The following is a 25,905-nucleotide window of genomic DNA, read 5'->3' as shown; positions in this document are numbered from 1 at the left end:
ACCATCGATATTTGTATGCGAAGATATATGAGGTTCGCTTGTCATTAAACACGGGAGAACTGGTATCGATACGATACTCTGGTATCTGACGGGGCGCGTGACGTCCATTGTCATCGGCGCAATATGCGTTATCTCACCGGTGAGAGTGGATACCGTTCCGCGATGAAGGTCGGAAAGAGTGACGGAAAGGAGAAAGGGAGTTACAGCAGAAAGATGATCGTGTTGGTGCGAAGTGTTCGAAAAGGCTCGGAGTGGATGATCGTCGCTCGTGGAAGATCGAAGTGGAAGCGGTAGGTAGGGTAGGAAAGGGGTACCAAGCCGTTTAACGATATTTCACGGGGTTCTCGTCGCTCGTAAGGGTTTCCTACAGCGCACGGTATTACCGGAGGCAGTCTTGCAGACTCGAGATAAGGCAAGTCCCCGGTTCCCCGTTTCCGATAGCGAGAAACGGCGGCAGCTAAGGCGCTCGCACCTCCACCTTAGCCTCGCATACGAGAGAGGATGGTAGATCCACGACGGAAGGAAAGCCGCGAGCAAACCCCTTCTGGTTGCTACGCAGAGTATCCCTTTTTCCCTCCTCTCCTTCTCTCATCATCTCTCTCCCCCTTTTGGCCGCCATGAACTCGGTTAATATCTGCTTATCCTGTCTTACCATCCGTCTCCTTGGACCGTTTCGCTTCCTACGCGGCTTCCTTCTGCTCGTCATGTTAGTTCCTGCGAAGTTTGTATTGAACTCTATTTACACATATTCGTATAAATAATATACAAAATGCAATGATATCATGTGGTTCCGTTTTATAAATATTTAAAAAGCTAAAAATAAATAAAATAGCTAAGTTGTATTAATCCACGCTGAAATTGTGAAAAAGAGTATTATATCTTGAGGTTTATTTTTTTTTTCTACTGTACAAGATCGCATTTCTTAGTACGTATTAATTTTTCTTCTGTTAATTTGTAAAAATATCTTATTATATAACAAAAAAACGAAAAGGTATATTATTATATATTAATCGTAATTTTTTTCTTTAATTCCAAGATAGGTGAATTACTGGTTGAGATAAAACAGAGCATGAATTTTTAAGAGTATACTGTTTAAGATATACCGGAAATAAACTTTATTCTTATTTTTATAGCAAAATTTTTAATACCCTCCCATATATAAAAATGCCGACGTTCTCATTTCTGATAATGATAAGATGTTGAAGTAACGATCTACTTTTGCAGAAAATATACTTTTCCCCCTAACAGAACAGAAAACTCGGAATGAGACGCTCAATAGCGACTCTCCCCCTCGGTTTAGCAATTAACGCCTGTTTAAGTGCACGTGCGCTCGTGCAGCCGGTTAATCTCCGTATGCACGGGAATAGCTTTCTTTCGTTCTCCAATTAGAAAGAAAAAATCTCAGTGACAATATGTCACTCGATTGGTCGGTCGTTACTTATGAAAGAGACACGCACGTGCTCGTCCAATTTTGCTTCGATGTTTCCACGTGTTTTCGCGTGCTCTCGCGGTTGCTTTTGCATATGTTTCAACAGGTGTAGCAGTTTATGCAAATATATGATGCAAAGTATCACTAAATAGAGCCTTAATCTCTATTTGCATTTATAAAACTGAATTCATAGCACAAATTTCATAGCTTTATATATCTTTATCTTATCTTGTTTATTATATGATTAAAAAAAAGAAATATATATATATATATATCTTGACATTATTAAATTATGTATGTGCGTAATTTATAGTGTAAGATATTAATCATTAATTTGCATAATATTTGTCGATAATTTTGAGTTTTTTTGCGGCGAATTTCGCAATTCGCACAATGTCGTAAGGGTTGCGGCGTCCTTGGCGACTCATCGATATAATTATTAAACGGGACGTTTTCTCGGGAACTGGCTGTCGAGCACGAGGGAAGCCGTCGACGGGTTCGGTAGAGACCCATACCACACCCGGTGTATCCTCCGGTAATGAACGCAGCCACCTTGAACTGGCAAACGGATGAGCGGCCAGGCGGAGGCAGTCTGTAAGGGCGAATCTGAGAGAGAAAGAGAGGGCGGCCCCCGAAGTGCGACAGAGGATATGGTAGGTTAAGATGTGGGGGGGGGGGCGGCAACGGGGACGCGACGGTAGCCACTAAAAGAGGGTTGTGTCCTCTCTATATGATGAAAGCACCCTTCCGTGTTCCGCTGTATAGAAGCTCTCTCTTCGCGCCGACGCCACCGCCTCTGCTTTGGTTCCTTCTCTCATGGATAGAGAGAGAAAGAGAGAGCGTATCTATTTCTCTCTCTCTCTCTCTCTCTCTCTCTCTCTCTCTCTCTCTCTTTCTCTCGCCATTTGCGCAACGTCGTCCCCCTGGCCTTCGCATGTACCTACACAATCGTGCATTCGCCGTGTCGATACATGTCTACCAGTTTCCACGTGTCTCCCTCTTTATCATTGCGTCCCTCACGTGTGCGTATGTGTATGTGTGATAAGCCCAGTAGCAGCCATTGACGCCTCGGTGATCTGACGCGATTATACGTGGCGCGCTTCTATCCTCTTTTACCGTATATTCCCTCTTTTCTCTATCCTTTTTTCCCGCTTTCCTCGCTTTTTGTCCTTCACGAGCTTCACGCCTTTTTCGCGGTTTTTCCAGTCGCCTCACCGTCGCCGCCGCCGCAGCTGCCGTGATTAGGCTGAATCGCGCGTAAACGATGGCGGCTTTACAACCGCGCCCGAAGACAAAAGTAAAAAAAAAAAAAAAAAAGAGAGAAAAACACTACGAGGCGCACACTGACGGTATTTTCATCAGGCTACAGATTACGAACAGAGACTAGATTAAGATAACCCCTTTGTGTGTCGTTGCGACTTTAGTCTCTGAAAGAAATAAAAAAATTACCACCTCATTATTTCTTCCATATTTAAATAAATGTTCAAATAAATAAATAAAAAAAAAATATATATATATACATATGTGTATATATGTATATGTATATATATGTATGTATCCATAGTCAAGGTTTCAGATGAGATAGAAAGCATTTGCAAAAGCCACTTTATTTTTAAGTTCTTCAAAATCGTCTTATGTTAAACCATTCCCACGTAACACTTGTTTACTTATCTACTTATCTAATATTATAACTTGCTTTTACATAAATTTAAATTCTTCTTAAATTTCGATTATGAATACACCGTTCTAGTTCATCATAAAATTACGCTTATAAATTTTTGATGTTATAAATTATAATTATACTTTTCGTGCGCATACCTATGTAGCAAAAATTCCACGATTAAGGTGATATTAGTCACGACGGCGCAAATCGCCGCGATAAAAGCGATGGAAAACATGGATATACCCAGAATCAGTCTCCATCTGAACTTTCCGAAATCCTCATAATGTACAAGAATGTATAAAGTGACCGGGATTAATGTGGCCAAAGTGGATATGCATATCGCGCCGACTAAGCCGGTAAACAGATCGAGCCTCGGAATCGCCGCTGCAAAAACGCCTACAAAAAAGATATAAGAATTTCGCTGTATTTCGAAGAATTTCTATTCACGAGATATTAAAAATATATAAAATTGTATGGATTATCATAATTAGAGCGAATTGAAACGATAACATAGCGAATATCGTCAATATTATATTATATGATCGAAGCATCCAGAAATATGATCCGATCGAATAAGACTTGGACAAAACTGAGTATCTATATCAAATTCCGTGAAAGTGGATTCCTGAACTTTAGTAATATCTGGGTCCCGAGAAAAAAAAAATGGACCGTAATCGTGGACGGATTGATCGATTGCGCCAAGTTGGTCGCTCCAGCACAAAGGAAGATGCAATCCGTCGCGGTCCATCGAATTTGGCCGAGTTTATCTTGAAGATATGAAAGAGAAAGAGAGAGAGAGAGAGAGAGAGAGAGAGAGAGAGAGAGAGAGAGAGAGAGAGAGAGAGAGAGCGCGGAAGGAAATATAAAGAGAAACTGTCATTTACACGTAACGAGCGTGATGCCAAAACGAATAATCAAGTCCCACAGAAATGGCGTTCCTTTCCAGGCACCACTTTCAATGGCTGGTATAGCATAGCCGTACTTTAGAATCGTGATGGGCATATAACACTGTAACCCATACGTGAAATATATTGCCAACGCTTGCATTATCAATGCCGCGATCGTTGGTCTAAAAAAAGCCAATGGAATATAAAGTATAAATTAATAATAATAATAATAACACCTATTTTAAATAATAAATGTATATATATATATAGAAAATTAGGATAATTATAAATAAAAAATACAATTGCAAATCGAAAGATAACGTTGCGGCAAAGACATACTGTTTCTAAACCTAATGTAAGTAAGAAGAATTTGCAAAAATAGAAACTACAAAAAATATGCAATATAAATAAATGAATAAAATAAAATACTATAAAGACATTGTTCGATGGATTTATAGTTGTTTGCTATGCGGAAGATTTAATCGGATAATCTTTCTTTATTAATTTCCAATTTCGATATTAAATAGATTTTTCTATGCCGAGAAAAAAATATAGATTCCGTTAGAGCACAAGATCAAGTTAAATGACACTTTGTACAAATAACAGTAATGTATTCATCATATAAATATAAGGGATAATTTCTCTTGTATTCATATAGAAAATAATTGATGTAATTAAAGAGATTATATTACCCATCAAGTTTCTTATGATTACGGATAAAATTGCCGAGTGCGTCGGGTCCCCACTTTAAATAACCAATAGATCCAACGAAAATATGTATCAAAACCAAAAATATCATGCCCCAATTTAATATGCCACATAATTTAACATAATTCCAGGGCTTTTTCATACTATGCTCTATCGCCAATATCTAAAAGATGCAAAGATCGTATTTATTACTCTCGTAGATGCAATCGTTAAGAACAAAACGGTACGAATAATTCTGAATAAATGCAAAGATAAAAATCATAATTTTAATTCCAAAAAGTTAATTCTATTCTTAAAAATTGAAGACTCACCACGCCCGGTGAACACATACTAAAAAAAACCACGCCAATAAATTTTGGATATAAATTTATGTTCGGTCCGATCGTAGTCCATGCATCGCCAATCCCGTCTTTCAATGCGTAAACGATTCCAATGCCTCCAGCGGCGAGAAGTAAAATGTTTCCCGCAATAGAAATCGGCGCGATGTCCGCCAGATTCTTCGCCATATTCATTATAAAAAGAAGAGGGAATAGCATAAGCGCATAGTAACTTTGTCCGATGACTTTTTCACTGTCTATGCATTCTTGGACTATGCCGGAAATGAATACGACGTAAACCGAACCGATCCCGATGTAGCAAGCTAACATCGTCACATCGACGATGAGTCTGCAAATGAATAAAAATTGGCCTTTCTCTCTTTAAAAAGCCTTGGTCTTAAAAAAGTTTTAATATATTAAGTTTTAATTATATTAAAAAAAAAAATTTTAATAATCGCATCTGTAATTATGTTCCGATCATATTTCAATTCGTTAAACGTAAGATATCAAATTAGCATCGCGTAATATGCGTTTGTTATGCCGCAAGGATATCCGGAGTGAAATAACACGATTATATACTGAAATTACGAACGTTGTAGCGCGCGCGGAGAGCCACGGTTCTCGCGCACCCGTGGTTAAAGTGGCGACCACCACCTCTTCATATACCAAGACGGGTTTTCTCACACGGGTGCACATCAGATGGTGGATTCTAACGAGCAACTGAAGGGACCCGGTTATCAGCAGTCCCATAAACGCCGTGCCAACAATCCCGATAAAGAGCCCGACGCAGGCGAACGCGTTCGGCATGGCGAACAGACCTGTTCCGGCCGCGCTTTTTACTAGATTTGCCAAAGTATTAAAGTCCCTATAAGAAGAGAACACACGCAAATAAGATATACAATATTCTCACAACTTTATAATGTACAGCTAGTGTCGAAATAATATCGATAGATAAAATAAAGAGAGAATTAAGAAAATGTCCGATTAACAGATCACATTATGCGAGATCTTTTTTAAAAGAAATATTAGTAAAGATGAGAATTAGGCAAACGAATCGACGAGAACAGACATACGATACTGGTTTATAAGTGATGCGATGCAAGTGGGGATCATAGATTTCGTTATTAGAACCGCTAGGTTGTTCTTCAGCCTCTTGTTTATCCCTAAGTTAAAGAAAACTTGTGATAAAATCAATTCAAGTATTTGTAATGCAGTTACAATCAATATCAATAAACATTTCTAATTTTGCAATTTATTTTTTTGAAACTTTTCACTCATATGTATATATTATTATATGAATTTGTGATAATATAATTTTCTCTCTCCATCGCATGTAAGTAATATAATTTTTATCACAAGTTATATATCTTGTATATATTAGATACAATATTTTTGTTACCCTAAATTAAAAGAATTTTCTTTAAATTAAGATTCCTAACCGTACTTTATAATGGATTAAAGATCTAAATAAAATGGCATTACGCACACAAATTTTTCAAATACGATTCAAATTAATAATAATCCAACAATTACAATTTAAACTTTCTAAGATTTGACTCATTAAAATTCTACAAATCAAATCAATATTCGCCCTTACTTACATTTTCATCTGTCAACCTGCACGTTAAAAACGTTAAAAAAAAATGAAATCGCTCGCTTTCAGCATGACTACGCTTGATTGCGTGTCAATGATCACGATGGAATTACGACGCAATCCAAGAAAAGAGAAAGAAAATCTCTTCTCCCTTTCGTCGCTCGATTTTGCGGGCACGTCGACTCCGTGACAGTCATCGTTTCTCACGGCTGATTACGGCCGATTAGCCGACATTAGCATGGATTTCTCGCGTAACTAATTTTCACGGGAGAAGCGTGCGCGGGGGGAAACGCGAGCGGAGAGATAGACGTAGTCGAGTATTGTGAACCTCTCGCTCGGCTGGACCGAGCTGACCGACTTAGAGCGCGCCCGAACGCGAGCTCAGTTATGCTGGGCTTTTCCCCGAGGGATTTAACGCCCCGCAGATCCTCACGGATTGGATAAAGGGGGATCATGAACGACGTCCGTCGTTCGTGGGCTTTAACCGTGAATCTCGCGGTTAAGACCAACGACAAACCGCTTTCTTTTCTTCGCTTCTGTATGAGACAAAACTCCTTACGTCAGCAGCAATTCTGTGGCAAATGCTCTCCCGAAAATAGTTCTTTCCATTGATGTCTTCGGATCCGTCTCGTCGTAGACGTGTATATAGAATGACATTTATTGGGCAAGATTGTTTTAAGAATATTTTAAATTTGAAATATACGTGATTAATAAAATTTTGTTTTCGTAAATAATATATGCTTAAATAAAAATATTATTCTCATCTTAAATTTAAATATACATATATACTAATATAAGGTTGCTCTATTTTAAAAAATGCGCACTTGTATATTTCTCATAATATAAAATAAATTGTATGTAATACATTTTTCTCAACAATATATGTGTGCGATATTTGCCTTATTACAAATCTAATAATGAAGAAATAAAAAAACCTGTCTTTTCACGTGTACAATTTAAATCTTCCTAAAAGTAGATTACGTCGAAATCGTTCCAAGTTAAAAAAAAAAAAAGAAAGCAAATCCTGAAGAGGTGAATAGATCTCCGACACACGTTGACGAGACGGGTACCGACTATTACTAGGGGTACGGCAGAGAGACGCCAAAGGTAGAGAAACGTAAAAAGGGACGATAATATCGGGGACGTCCCGCGGTTCTCGACTGTGACTAAATCCGCGGTGCCCATGCAGTGTTTACACTCGAGATGATGCCTCCTAATGCTAATACGTCGCCTGGGCGCGACGCGGAGAGCGCGTCGTAGCCCCCGGGTCTCTCTCTCCCAATTTCTTAATGCTCAATCGCAATCCAATGAAAAGTGTATGAATAGCAAGCGATTATCAAGTCGAGCGGTCGCCCTCAATGTGTCCGTCGAGGCGTCCGCGGTAACCCCGCTGCGTTAACCGACGTCGAAGCCGAGCCAAATGGTACGAATCACCTCTTCTGTCACCCTCATGGAACCTCCCTCCCTCCTTGTCCTTTCTCGTCCCGGTTCTTCTCCTTTTTTTTTTTTTCCCTCCGCACCGAACCGGAGACCGGTTGGCACGACGACCGCGTTAGCTCCCCGTAGAACAAATTTGGAAACGCGACGCAGCACGTGGCTGGATATCGCTGGGCGCAATCGTTGTTATTAATCGAGTCAAAGGGCAATTACTGTGCTAATTAGCCGCAATAAACGGCGCCGAAGATCGCATGAGGCTAGGAGCGTGTAAATATTTTTTATCCATACTTCAAACATTTTTAAAAATATTTCTATTCCTGTATATATTTATATATATGTATATATAATATAAAACGAAAATTACATTATATATAATGATAAACGTGACAATGCAATATTTCCGAATAATAAAATTAATCAGTTCAAAATATTACAGTATGATGCTTTGTAGCTGCTACACATGAAACAAACTATGGAAATCGCGTCGAACGATATCGCGTTATTTCATTAATTATAATTGTTCGATTATAATTTCACATCGATAGGAGGAAGGCTGGAACGGTGCCGCGGGGAGGGGGAGGGGGGGGGCAACGGCGGATTCCTCCCTTGTAGTGATAATTAGCCGCCAATGGTTCTCCATGGAATATCGATAATCGTGCGTACCGCTAACTACGATTTCCAGAGGCAAAAGAGATAGATATCGGCAGAGGAAGAGGCACAATTGGACAGATCTAACGTGTCTGACGCGCTTTTTCCGCATCGCCGATGATGCGCAAATACCTTTTTGCCAACGTACGCCGAAAATACGCCGTTATTTATCGGGATATCGCTGCTCGATTTGCCGCTGCCGATACGGAACCGAAACGGTGAAGCGGAAGCGGAAGCGTTTCATGTGGCGGGGCAGTTCACGGGCTCGTTGCTCGTTCGAAAAATCATTCGAGGATCTTGCCGCTGACGTTTTTGCATTTTGTTCAGCCCCCGTAGGCTTTTGTGTGTGCGTGCGTGTGTGTGCGCGTGCACGCGCGTGCAACGATCACGAGGAGAGCGAACCTCGACTACTGCCCGCTGCAGCCGCCGATGGCATTCCACCGACCGATTTTGTTTGCCGACACGCTCGCGTTCGCCGCGCACTGAAGGATCGTTTTTCGGAGTCACTGATTCGAATCGTATACCCCCTGACCCGACCGAGAGGACCCAGCCTCCTCCTGCGAGGTGTGCCTCGAGATGTTGCACGTGCCGCAATAAAATTATCGCGCGTCCAAAATGCATCATTAACCGGCATTGATATATTCTCTGACAAAATATATATATATATTCGTGATAACAGAGAAAAATATCAAAATCAATACATTGTTTTATTTTTTCGCTTTGATCCATAGCTGAAATATAAAATAAAGATATATACTTACAATACATATATTTACATAGAGATGTCCGCTCTCTATCAGATTGTATCATAATTTTGATAATATATTGTTTCAAATCTTTGTGAAAATGCTCTTTTTAAAAGCGGACAGAAATCGGGATCTGAGAAATTTATTTAAAACTGACATTTCCATTAAAAATTAAAATTTTAGTATAAAAAATATGCTAAAAATTATAAAAAAGGTCAAACAAAAATTAAATAAATTTAGGAACAAACATATAGAATAATGTAACATATATATATATATATATATATATATATATATATATATATATATATATATATATAGAGAGAGAGAGAAAAAAATTAGTTCAAAATAAACTCTTAATTTATTTTCTCTTCTATTCGATTCTGATAACATAAATCGATTTAATAAAATATTTCCCCTTCTTTTTCATCTTGAACTAGTTTTGAGCAAGCTTATTAAATAGTATAAATACGATCATTCGGGATATAATGAACCGGGTGTTGCGCCAAAATAAAACAAAAAATCAATGCAGCGTTTTAACATGTGCGAAAGAGCTATATAATTCGCGTCAGATGTTCCGGTTACGATTCTTCTGTCGAACGCGGGCCGAGTAGCTTTCAGAGTCGAACCGATCAAGGACACCCATCGGGCTCACATTCCGGAATAATTTAATGACCGTACACTCTCTCCGACTCCCTGGCATTGCTCTTGCCTCTCTGCCTTGTCGTCGCGAGCCGATGCTGGTTAAACGCTTCACAATTAAACGCGCAATCTCGGGGCATCGATGAGCGTCGGGGTAACTGCCGGGAAAGCTCTAGCAACGATTTCTCGATCAAACTCTTTAATATGTTTAAAATGAGCCGCTAACGTACAAATGACATGTCGTTTGCATTCTCATTAGTAGACGCGCTCGAACTTTTCGCGTAATAAGATCGCTGCAATAAGTTTTGACAATAATATGTACTTTGGTGTGAAAATTTTTGAAAATCTAGAGGACAAGGAAAAGAGAGAAATAAAAATTAGAAGATAATCAAATATATTGATCGAGTGACTTTAGGATATCATCGGAAGAAAAGAGAATTTCTTATACATGGGGAAAAAAAAATAAAAAAACTAAAAGATTGTAATTTTTTAAGCACATCTAATTTAATATTTTTAAGAAAAAGGATGTGTACTTGGACATAGATCTTTCGATGCTTTTAAGATAAAGAAGTAATGCGGATAATGACATAATTTTTCTTTGAAGCATCATCAAAAGGGTAAATATTTTTTCAAAAAATGAGCATGTATAACTATTTTATTTTAAATTTTTCCTAATATAAATTTCTAAACTGTACGTAAAAGGCGAAATTTTTGTTTTCGTTACACAGATCCGAGTACTCCGTTGCGTGATGCCGTTCGGTGAACACGGTGAGTTTTCGCGCGGCGATGACGCGTGTCTGTCGGGCGCGCGAAGCGCGTTTTAGGAGAACGCGTGATTGTAAACGGTGCGTTGTGTGCGAGCGTGTATGGAGGGGAAAAAAAAAAAAACGGGAAAAAAAATGTGGAAAACGCAAAGGGAACGATAGAGTGGCACCGCGCGCGCAAACGGCTAGGCATGCGACGGTGGGCCGCGGGGGGGGGGGGAGGGGGGGAAGGCCCGTCGGGCGGTGGCGTTGGAATCACAAGAGTGTGAAAATGTTTTGCAATTTCGAAATCAGGCGTGTGCCTGCTGCTTTTGCGCCAAAGCGCGTTACCGGAAACCGCCAACCGGTGGGCTGCGGACAGTACCGGCGTCCGCCGCAAAAGCGGATTGCGGTTCCGCCGGGTAACACGCATTAAAAACGCCCGACGCACACGCGCGAGCCCGAATGCGAACGTGATGCGTTCTCCCTCGTCGTTTTTTTTCTCTCTCTCGCTCTCTCTCTTCATCTTGCAAACGAATAAATCTCTCTCTCTCTCTCTCTCTTTCATCTGTTTTTCCCTTTTTCTCTCTTTATCGCTCTGACAAGCATACTAACGCGTTCACATTCACTCTCTGTCGGACTGTTTTACACGCCGGTTTACTTTGCGCACAATCTTACTGGAAAAAAAAAATAATACGGATTAACGCTTCCATGTAATGGTAGAAAATGCCTGGTTTTACGTTTTATCAATTAGCAAAGACATTTTCGATCGCACATACTAGAGCGCAAGTCAGCATTATAATAATACATTTTAAATTCGTTTTACATTTTATCATATTATAACAGCATTATCAGTGATCGCGTTTAGTACTTACTATTAACAATATTCATATATTCGCGCGCTGATTTGTACAGTCGCGATAATGAACGGCGGATAAAAGTGCATTTCGTTTAATATCTCATACGAGACGGTAAGAATAGTCGAGAGAGAGAGAGAGAGAGAGCCCTCTTTTCTCTTCCCGTAAACATATATGCAGCTCTTCTTCTCAGCCGTATATATATATATGCACAGATACTCGTGAAACAAGCCGTAACAAAGATCTCAAAAGGATTGTCGGCAAGTTCAAAGTATTACCCCTTCGCGTGAAATAGTCGCCAAAGAAATACGCGCGTGAATTTTACAACGTATGACGTGTTGTTACGAGTAGCAACATATTGATGTACGTATGTAATATTAACTTGACAAACTGAAACTTTTAATTTCATTTCAAAAAGCTCAATTCACGATAATAATAAAAAGTATAACAATAGATTAAATTCCTTTACATATATTATCGATAACTTTATCCCGATATCCTCGTAATATTATGTCAGTCGAATTAATGTCTAGATAAAACTATCAATGACTATCAATGAGTTAATAATACATATCTTTGCAGTTTTTTTTTATAAATTTCAATCATTTTTATTATCATTGATTGTAATAATAAGTAGAAGGAGGTTTGCAGAAATTTAAAGATATACAATTAAGAGATTTTTTTTATTATGTAGAATGTTTTTACAACTGAAAAAGTATACATTTAAATACGATTTTAATTGATTGGCATTGATCAAATTAGCATAATTACCTTTATATTTAGGAATAAAGACAGTCTCGTCTATGCAGTCATTTAAATTTTAGTTATTTTGTTAAATATAAACTTTATAATTCTTGTCGAGAAATATAATGTTCAGTGCATAAATCTTTTGTCATTTGTATAGTACCAGTATTATTAAAAAGACGAAATAATATGATCAACATTAATCGAACGTAACATTCGTCGTTCAAAATGTTTATAACGTAACCCCCGAGATGCTCTCATGCGGTCTCAAACAGCGAAACCGAATGAAAGATATCGCGAGAGAAATCGCGAAACGCGGAACAATAAAAAGAAAACGGAAGGAAAAAAAAACGAGACGGAGCGCGCCTTCGAGACGGGGTGCCTCGCGTGTATTTCCGCGATAGCGCGATGGGGGGCACGTGGTCCACGACGGGGGCGCCGTTTCTGGAGCCTGTAATTTAAAATCTTCACAGGAAAGTTAGCCGGGGTCCGCTATGGTACGCGCATCGAAAAGGAGAGAAAGAGAGAGAGAGAGAGAGAAATAAGAGGCGAAAGAACTATTACCGAGGCACCCCTCCCTTGGCCGCAGAGCACCTCCCTCCATATTCTCGCGCGACAATGCAGCAAACTCCCGAGAAATTCACCCTGCAATCACCGGCGAAGTCAAACGTTCTCAGGAAACGACAATGCCGGGGGGCGTCGTCGACGCGTCGGCACGACAATGAGGTCATTACAAAACGCGGGGCACCGCGATTTCTCGCAAGGTAGCGCCAACCAACATACCTCCCCAAATCAGGGGTAAGCACTTTACGCGTCTCACACGTCGCTCCACGACGCTTTCGTCATTTCGGGAGATGCTTAACACGCGTTTCGGGCAAATCTGCATCTACATAAATCTACTGCGAATAATAAATATAAGTTGCTTTAATCTTTATACTTATCTATATGGTAGGACGATAGATAAAATGCTCATTACACGTAAAAGTGAAAATCTATCATGACTTATCATATCAAATATTTTTTTTGACAGACAGAGATGGACATATGTTTCGAGTGCACAGATATTTTGAAAATAATCACTTAATGGATTTAAATAGCGTTATTTAAAATTTCTCATAAGAAACATGTATGCAAAATACTTATTTAAAATGCATTAATTTATCAATTAAAATAATAATTTTAAGAAAGAATTTCTTATACTTAAAATCTCTAATAAAAAATACACATTTGAAATACTTATTTATGATCGTTGAAAATTAATTAACTTTGCACGTTCTTCAATATATTAATAAGAAATTTAATAATGCTTTTTAATAATACAAACTCCAAAAAAAAAAAAAAAAAAAAAAATGTAAACAATTACGCGTTTAAAATTTGTGTATTTTACTTTCAATCATGGTTTGAATTTATTCTGTGTTTCTTCTTTTTCATATCAACTCTGAAAAATGACGGTTAAACTAGAAGCTTGAGAAAAGTTCATCAATATCGGTAAAATAAATCTATATAAATCTTTTTGTCCGCCTCACAGGAAGGAATCGCGATCACAGGAAAAGTGACATTAAAGGGTCATTGTTAATACGTGCAGAAAGGCTGCTATACGGCGTTTAATAAATTTTATCAGGTCGGCGATTTATTTTCGGCGCTGATACCGGAACGCGCGGCGAATCGATCGCGGCAACAAATACGCGCAGCAGCGGTAGTCATGTAGTAAAGCTCGTTATCGCATTATCTCGGACACCCCGGTGGCCCCCACAGGGACGAGAGAAGGAAAGAGGAGAGAGGAGGTGGGAAGGGGGGGGAGGGGAGGGGAACAAGACCTATTCTATGGGGAACTCGCATTTCACGCGGGGGTCCGCAACGCCGTCCGATCGGCTCCATTATGCCACGCGGAGCATATCGCTCCGTGTATCTACGCGCTCCACTCTGCACGGACGGCGCCGATAACATTGACGTTGCGATAATTTTGTAATATCGCCCGACGTGTATACGTATTTATATGTGAATGCGCGGCACGCATGCGGCACGCATGGGCGAGACGCGAGCAGGATGTTGAACCGAACCTTATCAAATTTACGGAATCGCGGTGAACCCGAAAAAAGAAATACGGTAATAGGCAGGGAGCCCTGTAACTACAACCTTGTAGCACAATGCAAACAATTATGTTATCTCGATTAGAATTATATTATAAACTAGATACACGTATATATATATATATATATATATATATATATATATATATATTATATATATATATATAAATGGTATGTAGGAAATAATATAGTTGGAAACTATGTAATTTCTTTCCTATCGTGCTGAGAAATTATTCAGAGAGCATCTACGAATATAAATTTTTGTATTGCACAGAATTAACACTTTTAATATCTTTTCTCTCATAATAAGTTAATTTTAAAATATATTACAATTCATAAAATAATTTATATAATATTCATTTTACCAAAGATGTAAATAAAATAATAAATTATAAGATATATATATATATATATATATAAACTGATATATAATATATATCTCTTTCTTTCACTTCTTGAAAAAAAGAAAGAAAATTTATAGAAATGAATTGAGAATTCAACGTATTTATCCATTTATAAAATTTCCTGTAAACTAATGTGACATTTACATTTCAAATGCAGTCATTTAAAATAAACACCTACTGACATCATTTAATCCGGAATATTAAATAATATCACATATTTTTGTGTTTACGACAATTCGTCGTAACGTATCGATGCACAATGGCGAAATGCGAGGCACAGAGAGATCAAACGGCAATTCTGCATCATGTTCGCATATATGGTAGATCGAGAGGCACAGCGAAGAGGAAAAGTGGCCGACCAAAAACACACGACGCGAAATACCATGCGACACGATTCATTCGGCGACGATCCGATAAGGCGGCTTTTAAAGTCCTTTAAAAAGCAATACATCGTGCCGCTCGTCGACACGACGAAGGGCGAGACAGAGAGAGAAGCTCTCAATAAATATCCCGTCGGATTCTGCTGGCACGTGACTCCCTTATCCCTGCGATCTTAAATACTTGGCCGCGCGTGTCGATCATCCTGATCATCGCATTAACTCTCATATATATGATCTCATCCGAAGCTCGTATCTCAGATTGCGATCCTCGTGCTATGATAATTAAAGCATCCTAACTTTCCTGGAGTAATTTCATGAATTTTAATTTAACTTTAAATGAATTGTACTGTTCAAAAATTTTTACTTAAGGTTTAGTTATCAAAATATTCAATGTTAAAATGATATATATGAATGTTAAATAAGGATAGACGAATCAATAGTTGGCGCAAAGTTAAAAATGCGCGTGTGATCGCGTATCGCTATACTTCATATTCGGCCATATTTTCGAACACGCAATGTGACAAAACGAGAAAAGCCATCGAGAATAGCGTATAAAATCGCGGTGGGCAACGACAGTTTCCGAGATCTCTAGGGAGTACAGCGCCACGTTACAGACAAGCTACGCGAACGCCCGTGTTATAGGGTTGTCAAAGCACCGACAGGATGACATCTCTATTATCACGACCATAAAGCAGAACGGGCACGCGAGATAGAGGACATATGAGGGAAAGAGAACGAAAGAGAAAGAGAGAGAGAGAGAGAGAGAGAGAGAGAGAGAGAGAAAGAGAGAATTCTATGAGAAGAGGCGAGAGATTCCACACGGAAACGCGTGCCACCGAGATAACGGATCTCCCCGATGATAATCCTCCTTAGTGCCGCGCAGACACCACATATGGCCGAACCCCGCACGACTGTTAAACAGATCTCTGCGCTTGCAGGGATTAAGAATGTGTCCTGTGTGTTACACGAATTTGTCATCGGGTTCACGTCAATTTGGTCGTGCTTGCCTGACAATCCAAGAATCACCGTATTTCCGTTTCTCTTTTATGAGTAAATAAATCATAAAATCGTTGCAATTAAAATAAAGATAAAAATTGGTATATATTTAATGTGTATTAATTAACATGTATATATTAAAGTATGCGTAGAGAAATAAGAAGAGAAAATAATTCTAATTATATAAGTAAATAAAATCCTTAAAAAATGGCTTACTTTAATTCATATATAAAGATAGTAATATGATACAATAACGTTGATAAAATAAGGATATCTTCTTGTACCTCTTCTATATTTCAATATTTCGCAAGAGAAATTTTAGTTACGAAGAAAATGTTGGTCGTCAAACTCTATCATAAGTAAGCTTCTATATTAAACAACGCTATCATTTTCTCATTGGCTCTTTTATTTATTGTTAAAATATATTTTAATGAACCAACGTATATATCGTATGCTTAAAGTGGCATTCTGGAAATTACAGCGAAATAGAATGGGATCAGACCAAACACATTCGTTTCGATCTTCGAGTGGTGTGAATGGAAGCCACTCGAGAGGGGTCGAATGAGAAGCTCGCCGCCGCGGCTTCCGGTCAGCCAGCACATAATTTCGTTACTTTGTACGAAATTGGATTAAGGGATTCGTTAAGGGCGCATTAGAGCGCGTTAACGCGTCACACGATGATCCCCGAGTCCCGAATTACATTGTACCGTACGGTGAAATTTCAATAGGCAACCACCGACAACTCCCGCTGTGTGTTCTGGATACGCTATGCGTTTCTCTGCATTTCCCTGCATTTTCGACGGTCATTTTCTTTCATCATCGCGTTTCCATTTGACCGTCGTAGAATTGAATTTATTCTCCGAACAAGATATCGTTACAATGTAAAACTATTGTAAACAATTTATGTTTTTTACTTTTACACATATTAGTCTTTTCATATATTTCAAACAATATCTATCAAACCCGATTTTTCAGAATTAAATGCTATTTTAAAAATTAGACTTTATAATAAAAATATATTGAAATATATGCTTTAAAATATATGTGTATATGATTTTAATATTATATAGATCTTGCCCACAAGTGTTCAGATCCTTTTTAATGTAATCAGAAGAAAGCAATTCATTTTAATATCATGCGAATTAATTTAATTAATTAATTTAAATGTTCTAAATATTTAAATGTAATTTCTCTTTTATAAAATAAAATACAAAAAGGTAGTTTTTTTATAGTATTCATTGCGGTTTATGAAATATTAAAATACTAATTTAGTTAATTTAGACTTACTTTATTTTTATGTTAGTATGCCCCGATAAAGCAGAAATATTTTTAAATTACCTTGTATTAACGTCATCGTCAAATCTTTAATTTTATCATCCGACTAACTTTTCGACGAAGGCGATTGTTCCGCTGATACACCGAATCTCCGTCTGCGGAGTACTGCTCCGATTCCGATCGACATGCTACAATGTCACAGCACGCTTCCTCATCGTCAATGAGGAAGGAGTCACATTGTGCGAGAAGAAAGAATGCACGTGTACCGGTTACAGTAACCAGACTCGTCATCCGTGGCTTTACGCGCGAAAGAAAGCGCCAGCGCGTCGCTCTCGTCCGTCCATGCCGTTCCTCGCCGACCGGATCGTCGCCGCGGGACGCGCAGGCCTGAGATGCTAGATAAATGCCGGGCCGCGCAGGCAAGGTCTCTTAATTATAAAGCTCACCGGCGATAATTGTCGTGTAGTTGAACCAACATTGTGACGGCATGTTTTCCCGCCACGCCTCTCTCACTGTTCACCGCAGCGGGCGAGCTCGCTCTCTTGCTCTCTGCTTATGGGACCTTTCCTCCTCTCTTTCCCTCCTCAACTGCGCCGAGACCCCGTTCGGATATCGCGGAGTAATCTTCCTGCTGGCTATCGAAATTTGCGTGGGAATGCGGATCGTGGTATCGGTATAGTGATCGTGAAAATTGATAATTAAAAACATTCGGTTGCTAAAAGAGAGTTTAGCTTTTTAGCGATAAAGTATTTAAAAAATCATTGATTTTTAGGACAGCAAGTTACTTAATCGAGATCGAGAGATCGTATATTACTTGGCAGTTAGAAAACAGTTGGAGAAAATAAAATTTAGCTTAAAGAGTAACGAGAAACTTTTTTTCTCGATTTTTTCATCTTAAATATATTAGGAGGAGAAAATTGTTTTATTCTTGAAGAATCATTCTCCGAAACCGTTTTTAATCACAACAGAAATGAATCACGCGTTACTCTCTGATCTTCCGCTTCAATGCTGAATAATTCTGAAGTCGTTCGCTTTATTTTGACGCGAACAATGCAAAAAAAGAGACAGATAGAAGGAAAGATAGAGAGAGAAACGATACCTTTCCCTTCCCGAACTCGATAGCCAAAATATTGAATTTCCGTAGAAAGGAGAGAGGATGGACACCGTCGTTCCCCTTAAAAACGGCAAAACGAGAAGTCGAGCAACAAAATGAGTAGCGCGCCACCTTTTCTTTCTTTCCCTTCGCATTTCTTATAAATGCAGCCCTCTTACCCTGACCGCGCGAGTTCCCTGTCGCGAGGGCAAGATCTCACCCTTCGAATCGCACGAGAAATCCCGCAGCGACGGTCGATTCTAATCGATCTTTTGATTCTTCGTCGTTTTAACTCTGCCCCGCGGGCATCCCTTAACGAAGACGTCGTTAACGCCCTTTTCCCCGGTCGGTTTAGCATTTTTTAGGGCGAATCCTGTGTGCTTTTTTTTTTCCGCCGTTATCGCCGCCGTGCTGATGGGAATTCCGGCAATTCCAGGCGCGCAACACAAATGCCCAAACTGCGTTCGTGAAAAAAAAAGCATTTATATATGATGATCACTTTGTATTTACACGCCTCAGAGAAATTTTATATTACTTTACTTCCGTATTAATAAATAATTCCTATTTAAATCACACATATAAAGAAAAATAATAAATTTTGAAAAAATTAAGAGGAATAAAAGAACGCTTTTAAAAAAGTTTTTGATATAATTTAAAAAGTATTATAACTCGAAAAAAAAAAAAAAATTTATACATTGAGATATATTTCAGCGGAAAATCTAGTATGAAAGAAAATGTTTAAAAAGCGAAAGAAAGTTTGCAAAGAGAATACTTGATATAAGATAACATAGATGAGAAGATTTCAAGAAGAATATGCAACTCCAGATGCGAAATGGTCGACTCGTGCAAATACAATATTTTTACGAGCGTGTAATGCGCGGAATTATATATCAGCGCATTGAAAGCGCAATATTCGATTTCCGAGACGGAATATCTTCGACGACGATGGCTCTCGCAGCAAGTAATTTCAATTTCAATTTAACCCTCTCAACCCGATTTCGCCATTACTCTATTTTGAGGATCGCCCGACAGAGACGTAATTATCCAATATTGTTAACGGCAACGAAAGCCCTATTACGAATTCTCCCGTGCGCGATTAATTCCATTCACGTTTCGCAAAATCTATGAGCTTAATAATCATTCGTAGTTTCGCTAACATAGGATACGTATCAGTGTTTTTGGCGTTATTTAGTAATGATTATATAGAAACGTGAAGAATGAGGTGGTTCACGGAAAGCGATATTTGTTTCTTAAAAGCGATTAACACACGCGATTGATTTGTGCAAATCAATCTGCCGTATGCATTAAAAATTATGATTCTCGTTAAATTTTTTCGACGATCGTATAAATTTTACATTGCAACAATATTAATTCATTGTGCCGCTCTTTCTCTGGTTGGTATTTACGTGTTTTATAATGACACGAGATAAATCAAATAACCAGCCGTGCCACGCGAACATATTTCCTCAGAATTTATTCAAGATCCTTGACAAATACGGAGCGCAAAAAATTGCGTTCGTCGAGGGTGGAGAGATTCACGGAAGCGAACCTTCCCGCCACGCCGATAAAGCTCCGAAAGAGCGCGAGGGAGAAGAAGGGGACCGGGAATGTCTTCAAGGGTGGAGGTGGCGGATCCCCGAGTAAATTTTCGGGGAACGGGAGTTCGGGTGGGGCGACGAGGGACTTAGAGAAGAGAGGATGAGGAACGACAATAACTTCTCGGCTCGGCGTACAATTTGATTTTATGCAACGCTTGGCACGCCTCTTAGCGCGAGATATCCTTATAACGTTTAACTAGATTGTTATGATTGTTGTCCCGAGCACTGTTTCTCTCTCTCTTTCTCTCTCTCTCTCTCTCTTTTCCTTTCTCTTTTTCGTTCTCGTGTGCCAACCGTTTCTACCTTCAAGACCAACATACATACGAATATAGAATAATATATACAAGTACACGGAACATGCACATAGACAATGCACTGACAAACAAAAATCCATGAATGTAAATTCACAATCATAAAGCTCTCTCTTTCTCGTATGTACATATATCTTCATGTCTCATACGCGAATCTGTTTCATTTTCGTCTCGCGGGAATAATGTCGCATTCCTCCTGTTAATGAAATAATGCAAGCTTTGTGTTGCCGAAAATTATTGTAACATAGTTTCTGAGTTTATAAGTAAATACTTATCACCTACAAGCAAAGAAATGATGAATATTTTTCAAAAGTAATTCAAAATTAATTTATGTCACAATCGTAATCCAATTTTTACTTGCATATAAAATTTTAGTTGTAAGTTGAGCTTTCTGCAGAATATAACTGATATACTGATATAAGTTTAAAATAATTCACGTATCTTATTAATTTAATTTTTTCTCTCCAACTCTAAGATTTACGATCTAGTATAGCATTTAGTAGTCGGTACTTTGGACACTAGCTCCGTATCTCCGAAATCCGAAAGAACAGGAACAAGTGTGCGGCATACCCGCGAGATATCGTTATCGAAGATACGCTCCCCGCTTGCGAAGTTGCTTGAGATCCAAGTTTCAGATCTTCGACCCCGACTTAATCCGCGAATTCGTACTCATTCCCGCACGTTCCAACGACGTACCCCGCGGTTCTAGTTTCAGCACGAGGGAAGGTGAATCGGCGAATCCGGAGGCAACACGTATGATATTCATATTCTCCACGGAGTCTGCCCCAAGGGGGAGGGGGAGAGGGAGACGGCTGGCGAAGGATGAAGACAGAAAAGGGTGGCGAAGAGTGGTACAGGGAGAGGGCGAACATGGCAGAGGCTGGCTGCTACTGCTGGTGGTGGTGGTGGTGGTGGTGGTGGTTGGCAGAGCGTCGAAGGCAGTGGTGCAGACCAGTGGCACGATGGAGGCAACCCTGGATTCTAATAGCCGAGGGGGTCGGTCGGCGCTTCTGCTGCTGCTGCCGCTGCTGCTGCTGCTGCTGCTGCTGCTGCTGCTGCTGCTGCTGCTGCTACTGCTGCTGCTGCTGTTGCTGCTGCTGCTGCTGCCACTGCCACTGGTGTTGGTACTGGAGCTGGTGCCGGTGCTGGTGCGCACAGCACAGGCGAAGAATGATGATAACACGAAGGCTGCGACGGTACCGGCGCGAGAAAGGCACGCGCGGGTGGGGGGAGGGGGAGGGGGAGGGGGGAAGGGATAGAGACGGCGGCGAAGGGTGGATACTACTCTGGATATTTCTTATCCCAGCGCACGTAACCCTCTAACAAGCTAGCAAAGTTTACCAATAAATTGTATGACGGTGAGCGTCGGCGATGGGAGAGGGAGGGATAAGGGAGGAAGCTACCGGAATATCGCGCTGAACGGTGATGGTGGTTGGTAGCGGTGTTGGCTCGCTTTTGTGTCGTCTCTTCCCCCCTCCTTCCACCGTTTTTCTACCCTTTTTTTTTCCTCTTATCTTCTATCCGACCTCTTACCGACGAGTCGTCTCGTTTGAGCGAAAAATATGTTTTTCGAAAATCATGAGCACCAGTGAAACCGAATCGGCATCTTCCAAGTTTTTGCGCCGATCTCGTGTTAGGCGAACTTATTTCGTTGCATCGATGGTACCCGTTGAAAATGATCTTTGATAGAAACTTAGTAAATAGATTTTTTTATCTTCCTTTTTTCTTTTCTTCTTCTTCTTCACCTTTTTCATCTTCTTCTTTTGGCTTCCTTTAACTCTCATCCCCTGTTTAGAGTCGCATTTCAGCATCTTCTGGGTTGATCTACCTTTCTTTTTCCCATGAGTGACATGCTTCTCAATCTTCATTATTCTGTCTTGTATCATTGTATTAATTTTAACAAATTTTGATTAAGAAGAAAATTTTGATTGAGAAGATAATAATATTAATAATAATATTAATATAGGGGTAAAAAGAAAATGTAGTCAACCACGGTTGTAGTCGTATAAATATATTAGAATCTAAGTTCAAATATTAAGAACAAAGCTTAGAGCGCACGATGTTTTCTTCAAAATTAAATACTAGATAAAATTCACATCTGTGCAAAGTCTAATATTTTACGGCAACAGCCATTTATTAATTGCTGTATACGGAAGAGAATATCTTGAAAAAATTCCGCTTGAGAAGCATTCGCAATATTTTAATCGCAAAGCGATCGTTTTTGAGCTTTAATAGAACGCATTTACGGTCGTGCGCCTTCTGTCGCGCAGAACCGGCACAATTTTTCATATATATCTTTCTCTCCCGCGTCCCTTCTTTCGACGAAACGTCAAATGTTGGCGCACACCGCCAATGAGAGAAACAGAACGGGAACAGAAAAGCAGAGGGAAAAGAAGCGAGGGGCAGAGAGAGCGGACGATTATAACCGAATGCCATTTCGGAGACATAATGCAGCGCGCGCGAGCGAACGTACTTTATAATGGAGTCACATCACATCGGTTACACAATCACAATACTAAATCCGACATAATGGCTACCTACCTACGTTTCTCTCGGCGGGGCCGAAAACGCGCGAGCATGTATCCGACGTTACGTTCGGAGAGCCGCCGTCTAATAATATAACGGTTCTTTCCAAAAAAAATCATTAAACTGTTACAAATCGATTTTATCTAGATTCAATGTAATATGCAGAGATTTTTTTTAATATGAAGGATTAAACACAGAAATCAGGCATAGTAAGGCATCTCTTACTAGTAGAAATACAAATTATTAACCTTAATCATCACAATCACATAATGAGTATTAATTATGAAAATAAAATGATAAAAATTGTAAAAGTATAAATTTTTGAAATATTCCACATGTCCAAAAAATATCTAATTACAAAGAGATTACAAAAATAACAGCGATATATAGGCTCAGAGTACAAACAATTAAATGAGAATACTGTCAGATAAGAGCCAAAGCACGCGTGTTGATGCGCATATTTACAATCGTTAAATTTTTTTTTTTATTAACAAAAGTGCATTGAAAATGTATGTTTGGGCCGTTTTTTGGTCCATCTTTGGACACATAAAAATATAAAAATTAAATTAAAATTTTAAAACTTGACATGCACAATACTTGTTGTTGCAATCGAATTTCACAAATTATCTTTACTATTAATTATTAATAGTTTTGTTAATTTTAATTCGAAATTTGACTGCAACAACAAATATTGTGCATGTCAAGTTTTAAAATTCTAATTTAATTTTTATTTTTTTATACCTACACTGAAAATAGATCAAAAAACGGTCCGAAATGTATATTTTTAATACACTATTGTTAATAAAAAAGATTTAACAATAACATAAGTTTGCGCACCAATATCCGCGTCTTGTCTCTTACCTGTCAGTATTCCTGCTTAATTTTTTACAACAATTATATATACTCGCAACTATTTTTAAAATCATGAATCTTCGAATCTCATAGTCGATTTTACCGCATCTCGAACGTGACGGTGTTCGAGAAAAGGAAAGAATAAAGAAGAGTGTAGTGAGCATTTTGCATATACAGCCTGTATCAGAAGCCCTATATTATTCCCGATTTATAAAAATTACAATCCAAATAAAAGAAATCCCGCACACAGCACTAATAACTATAAAATTTTGACATTTGATGTATTGAATTTTAACAGAATAAATAAATAATAAGATTTGATAGATATATAATTCAGATAAATATTCTTGTTTTCCGTTTTTTTTCTCTTTATTGAATTTTAAATAGATTCTTGCATTAAGAATAATTTAATCTTATCGTTAATCTGTAGAGATGTAAAAGTGTGTAATATGCGTGACAAAATAATAAATTTTATTTAATCTTTATCTTGCCCTGGACGTTAAAAAGTGCACGATTTTTGATACATCCTGTATATACATACATCTAAGTTGATCGGAAGCGATCTATTCATCCTGAAATATCTCTTTTGGTGGAAAGGTCGTGGCGAGCATGCTTTGAATGTTGTCCATTCCTTTCCGCCGTTCTCGTATATTTGCTCTTCTGACCGAGCAACCTCGCTGTTCGGATTTATCGAAGTTCTCTTCCGATTGCCAGGACGAAATCATTCAATCAGATAATATTAATACATATACCCAGAATACACCTCTTTCGTGACATCTTAATTTTTTATATTTTTTTTAAGAAAATATAAGTACATAATTTTGTTTGCAAAAACATATTCATTATTATATAGTCTTCAAATAATTGTCTTTTTTTTTTTTATTGAACACATTTCTAGTCTCAGACATACTCTATTACAACATAATTTTGAAAAATTGTGAAATTAAATTTGAAAGAAAACTATTTTGCTTTATCATGCTGCAACTACTACATATATATGACGTGTTGGAAAAGAGAGTTTTATTTCAATCAAAATTAGATATACTGTCAGAAGTTTCAATCCTCGAAAAGAATCGGGGGTTGAATCGATCTTTGATATTATTCAAGCAATATTAAGTAAAAAACATTAATACATTAAAAACATTAAACGTATTTATAATAACATATTAATTACTTGCGTCTGTATTAATGTTGCACAAAAACTTTATTTCACTTGCAGTACTTTTATATTAAGTTTCTAATAGTATATCAATACTTAATTTATGAGATTAATATCCCTTATGTTTTCGTTATGCTTTAGTAATTCCGAAATAAGTAACCAATTACGTTTTCGGCGTTTTCGAATTGTATGGAGCTAACGCACTCTTCGTTGATCATTATTACGCAATGGTCAGCTGACAAAAGAATGCGAGACTAACAACCATGATTCGTTTCCAAAAAAGAACTATCGATGGAGAGGAAAACAGAGGGAAAGAGAGAAAGAAAGTTTTGCTCAAAACTGGACGAAGAGACGCGAGGTGACTGGAGGAGGTTTAAGCATTTCTTCACTCTCTTCGTGTGCAATCGATTCTTCCGCCATATCGCACGGACCACTTCAGGAGGGCAAGAAGGCACGCGTTAACGCCACCATGGCGAGACGACAGCTAGTCGGAAAAAACTTTACCCCTCGATCTCCTCTCTACCACCCCGTGTGTCAGATCTCTTTCTCTCTCTCTCTCTCTCTATCTTGATACTTCTTTTCTTTTTCCCTCTTATATTCGACCACCTGCAGTTTTGCTACTACAATATTTACGGGCTTGCAGATCGACGAGCGATTTTCACTTAAGCCGATTTACATCGTCGACGATTCGAGATATATCCGTTCGTGTATTTTGTTTCGCTCTCGAGTATCGACGCTTTACGGCAAGATGCAGCAAGATGCAATGCGCTGCCAGAAAGAAGTACTCTGCGTTGATACCACTGCTT

General features: G+C 38.6%; 1 protein-coding gene across 1 annotated transcript; it reads right to left on the bottom strand.

The window, feature by feature from the left end:
• Positions 1 to 2,775: 2,775 nt before the first annotated feature.
• LOC138937600 (proton-coupled amino acid transporter-like protein CG1139) lies at positions 2,776 to 22,430 on the bottom strand. Its single transcript, XM_070304011.1, has 10 exons — positions 22,229 to 22,430; positions 21,433 to 21,750; positions 20,834 to 20,840; positions 6,078 to 6,167; positions 5,597 to 5,869; positions 4,999 to 5,353; positions 4,672 to 4,850; positions 3,977 to 4,161; positions 3,248 to 3,488; positions 2,776 to 2,856 (listed from the first exon to the last, which is right to left on the bottom strand). The coding sequence occupies exons 1-10, from the start codon at positions 22,428 to 22,430 to the stop codon at positions 2,850 to 2,852; spliced, it is 1,857 nt and encodes a 618-aa protein (XP_070160112.1). The 3' UTR covers positions 2,776 to 2,849.
• Positions 22,431 to 25,905: the final 3,475 nt, after the last annotated feature.

Source organism: Polyergus mexicanus, unplaced genomic scaffold, assembly GCF_030449975.1.
Source record: "Polyergus mexicanus isolate NDT 795.1 unplaced genomic scaffold, iyPolMexi1.0 SCAF_1, whole genome shotgun sequence".
Lineage (NCBI taxonomy): Eukaryota > Metazoa > Arthropoda > Insecta > Hymenoptera > Formicidae > Polyergus > Polyergus mexicanus.
The sequence above is the reverse complement of the archived record's forward strand: the minus strand, read 5'-3'. Positions and strand labels throughout refer to the sequence as shown.

Bases quoted from the DNA above. Each gene is read 5' to 3' on its own strand.
- LOC138937600 (XM_070304011.1), bottom strand. From the start codon at position 22,430: ATGAAGATTGAGAAGCATGTCACTCATGGGAAAAAGAAAGGTAGATCA. The intron at 5,354-5,596 runs GTTCGTAATTTC...ATTCATTTGCAG, and splicing joins CTCTCCGCGCGCGCTACAAC to ACTCATCGTCGATGTGACGA. The intron at 4,162-4,671 runs GTAATATAATCT...GGCTTTTTTTAG, and splicing joins AATCATAAGAAACTTGATGG to ACCAACGATCGCGGCATTGA.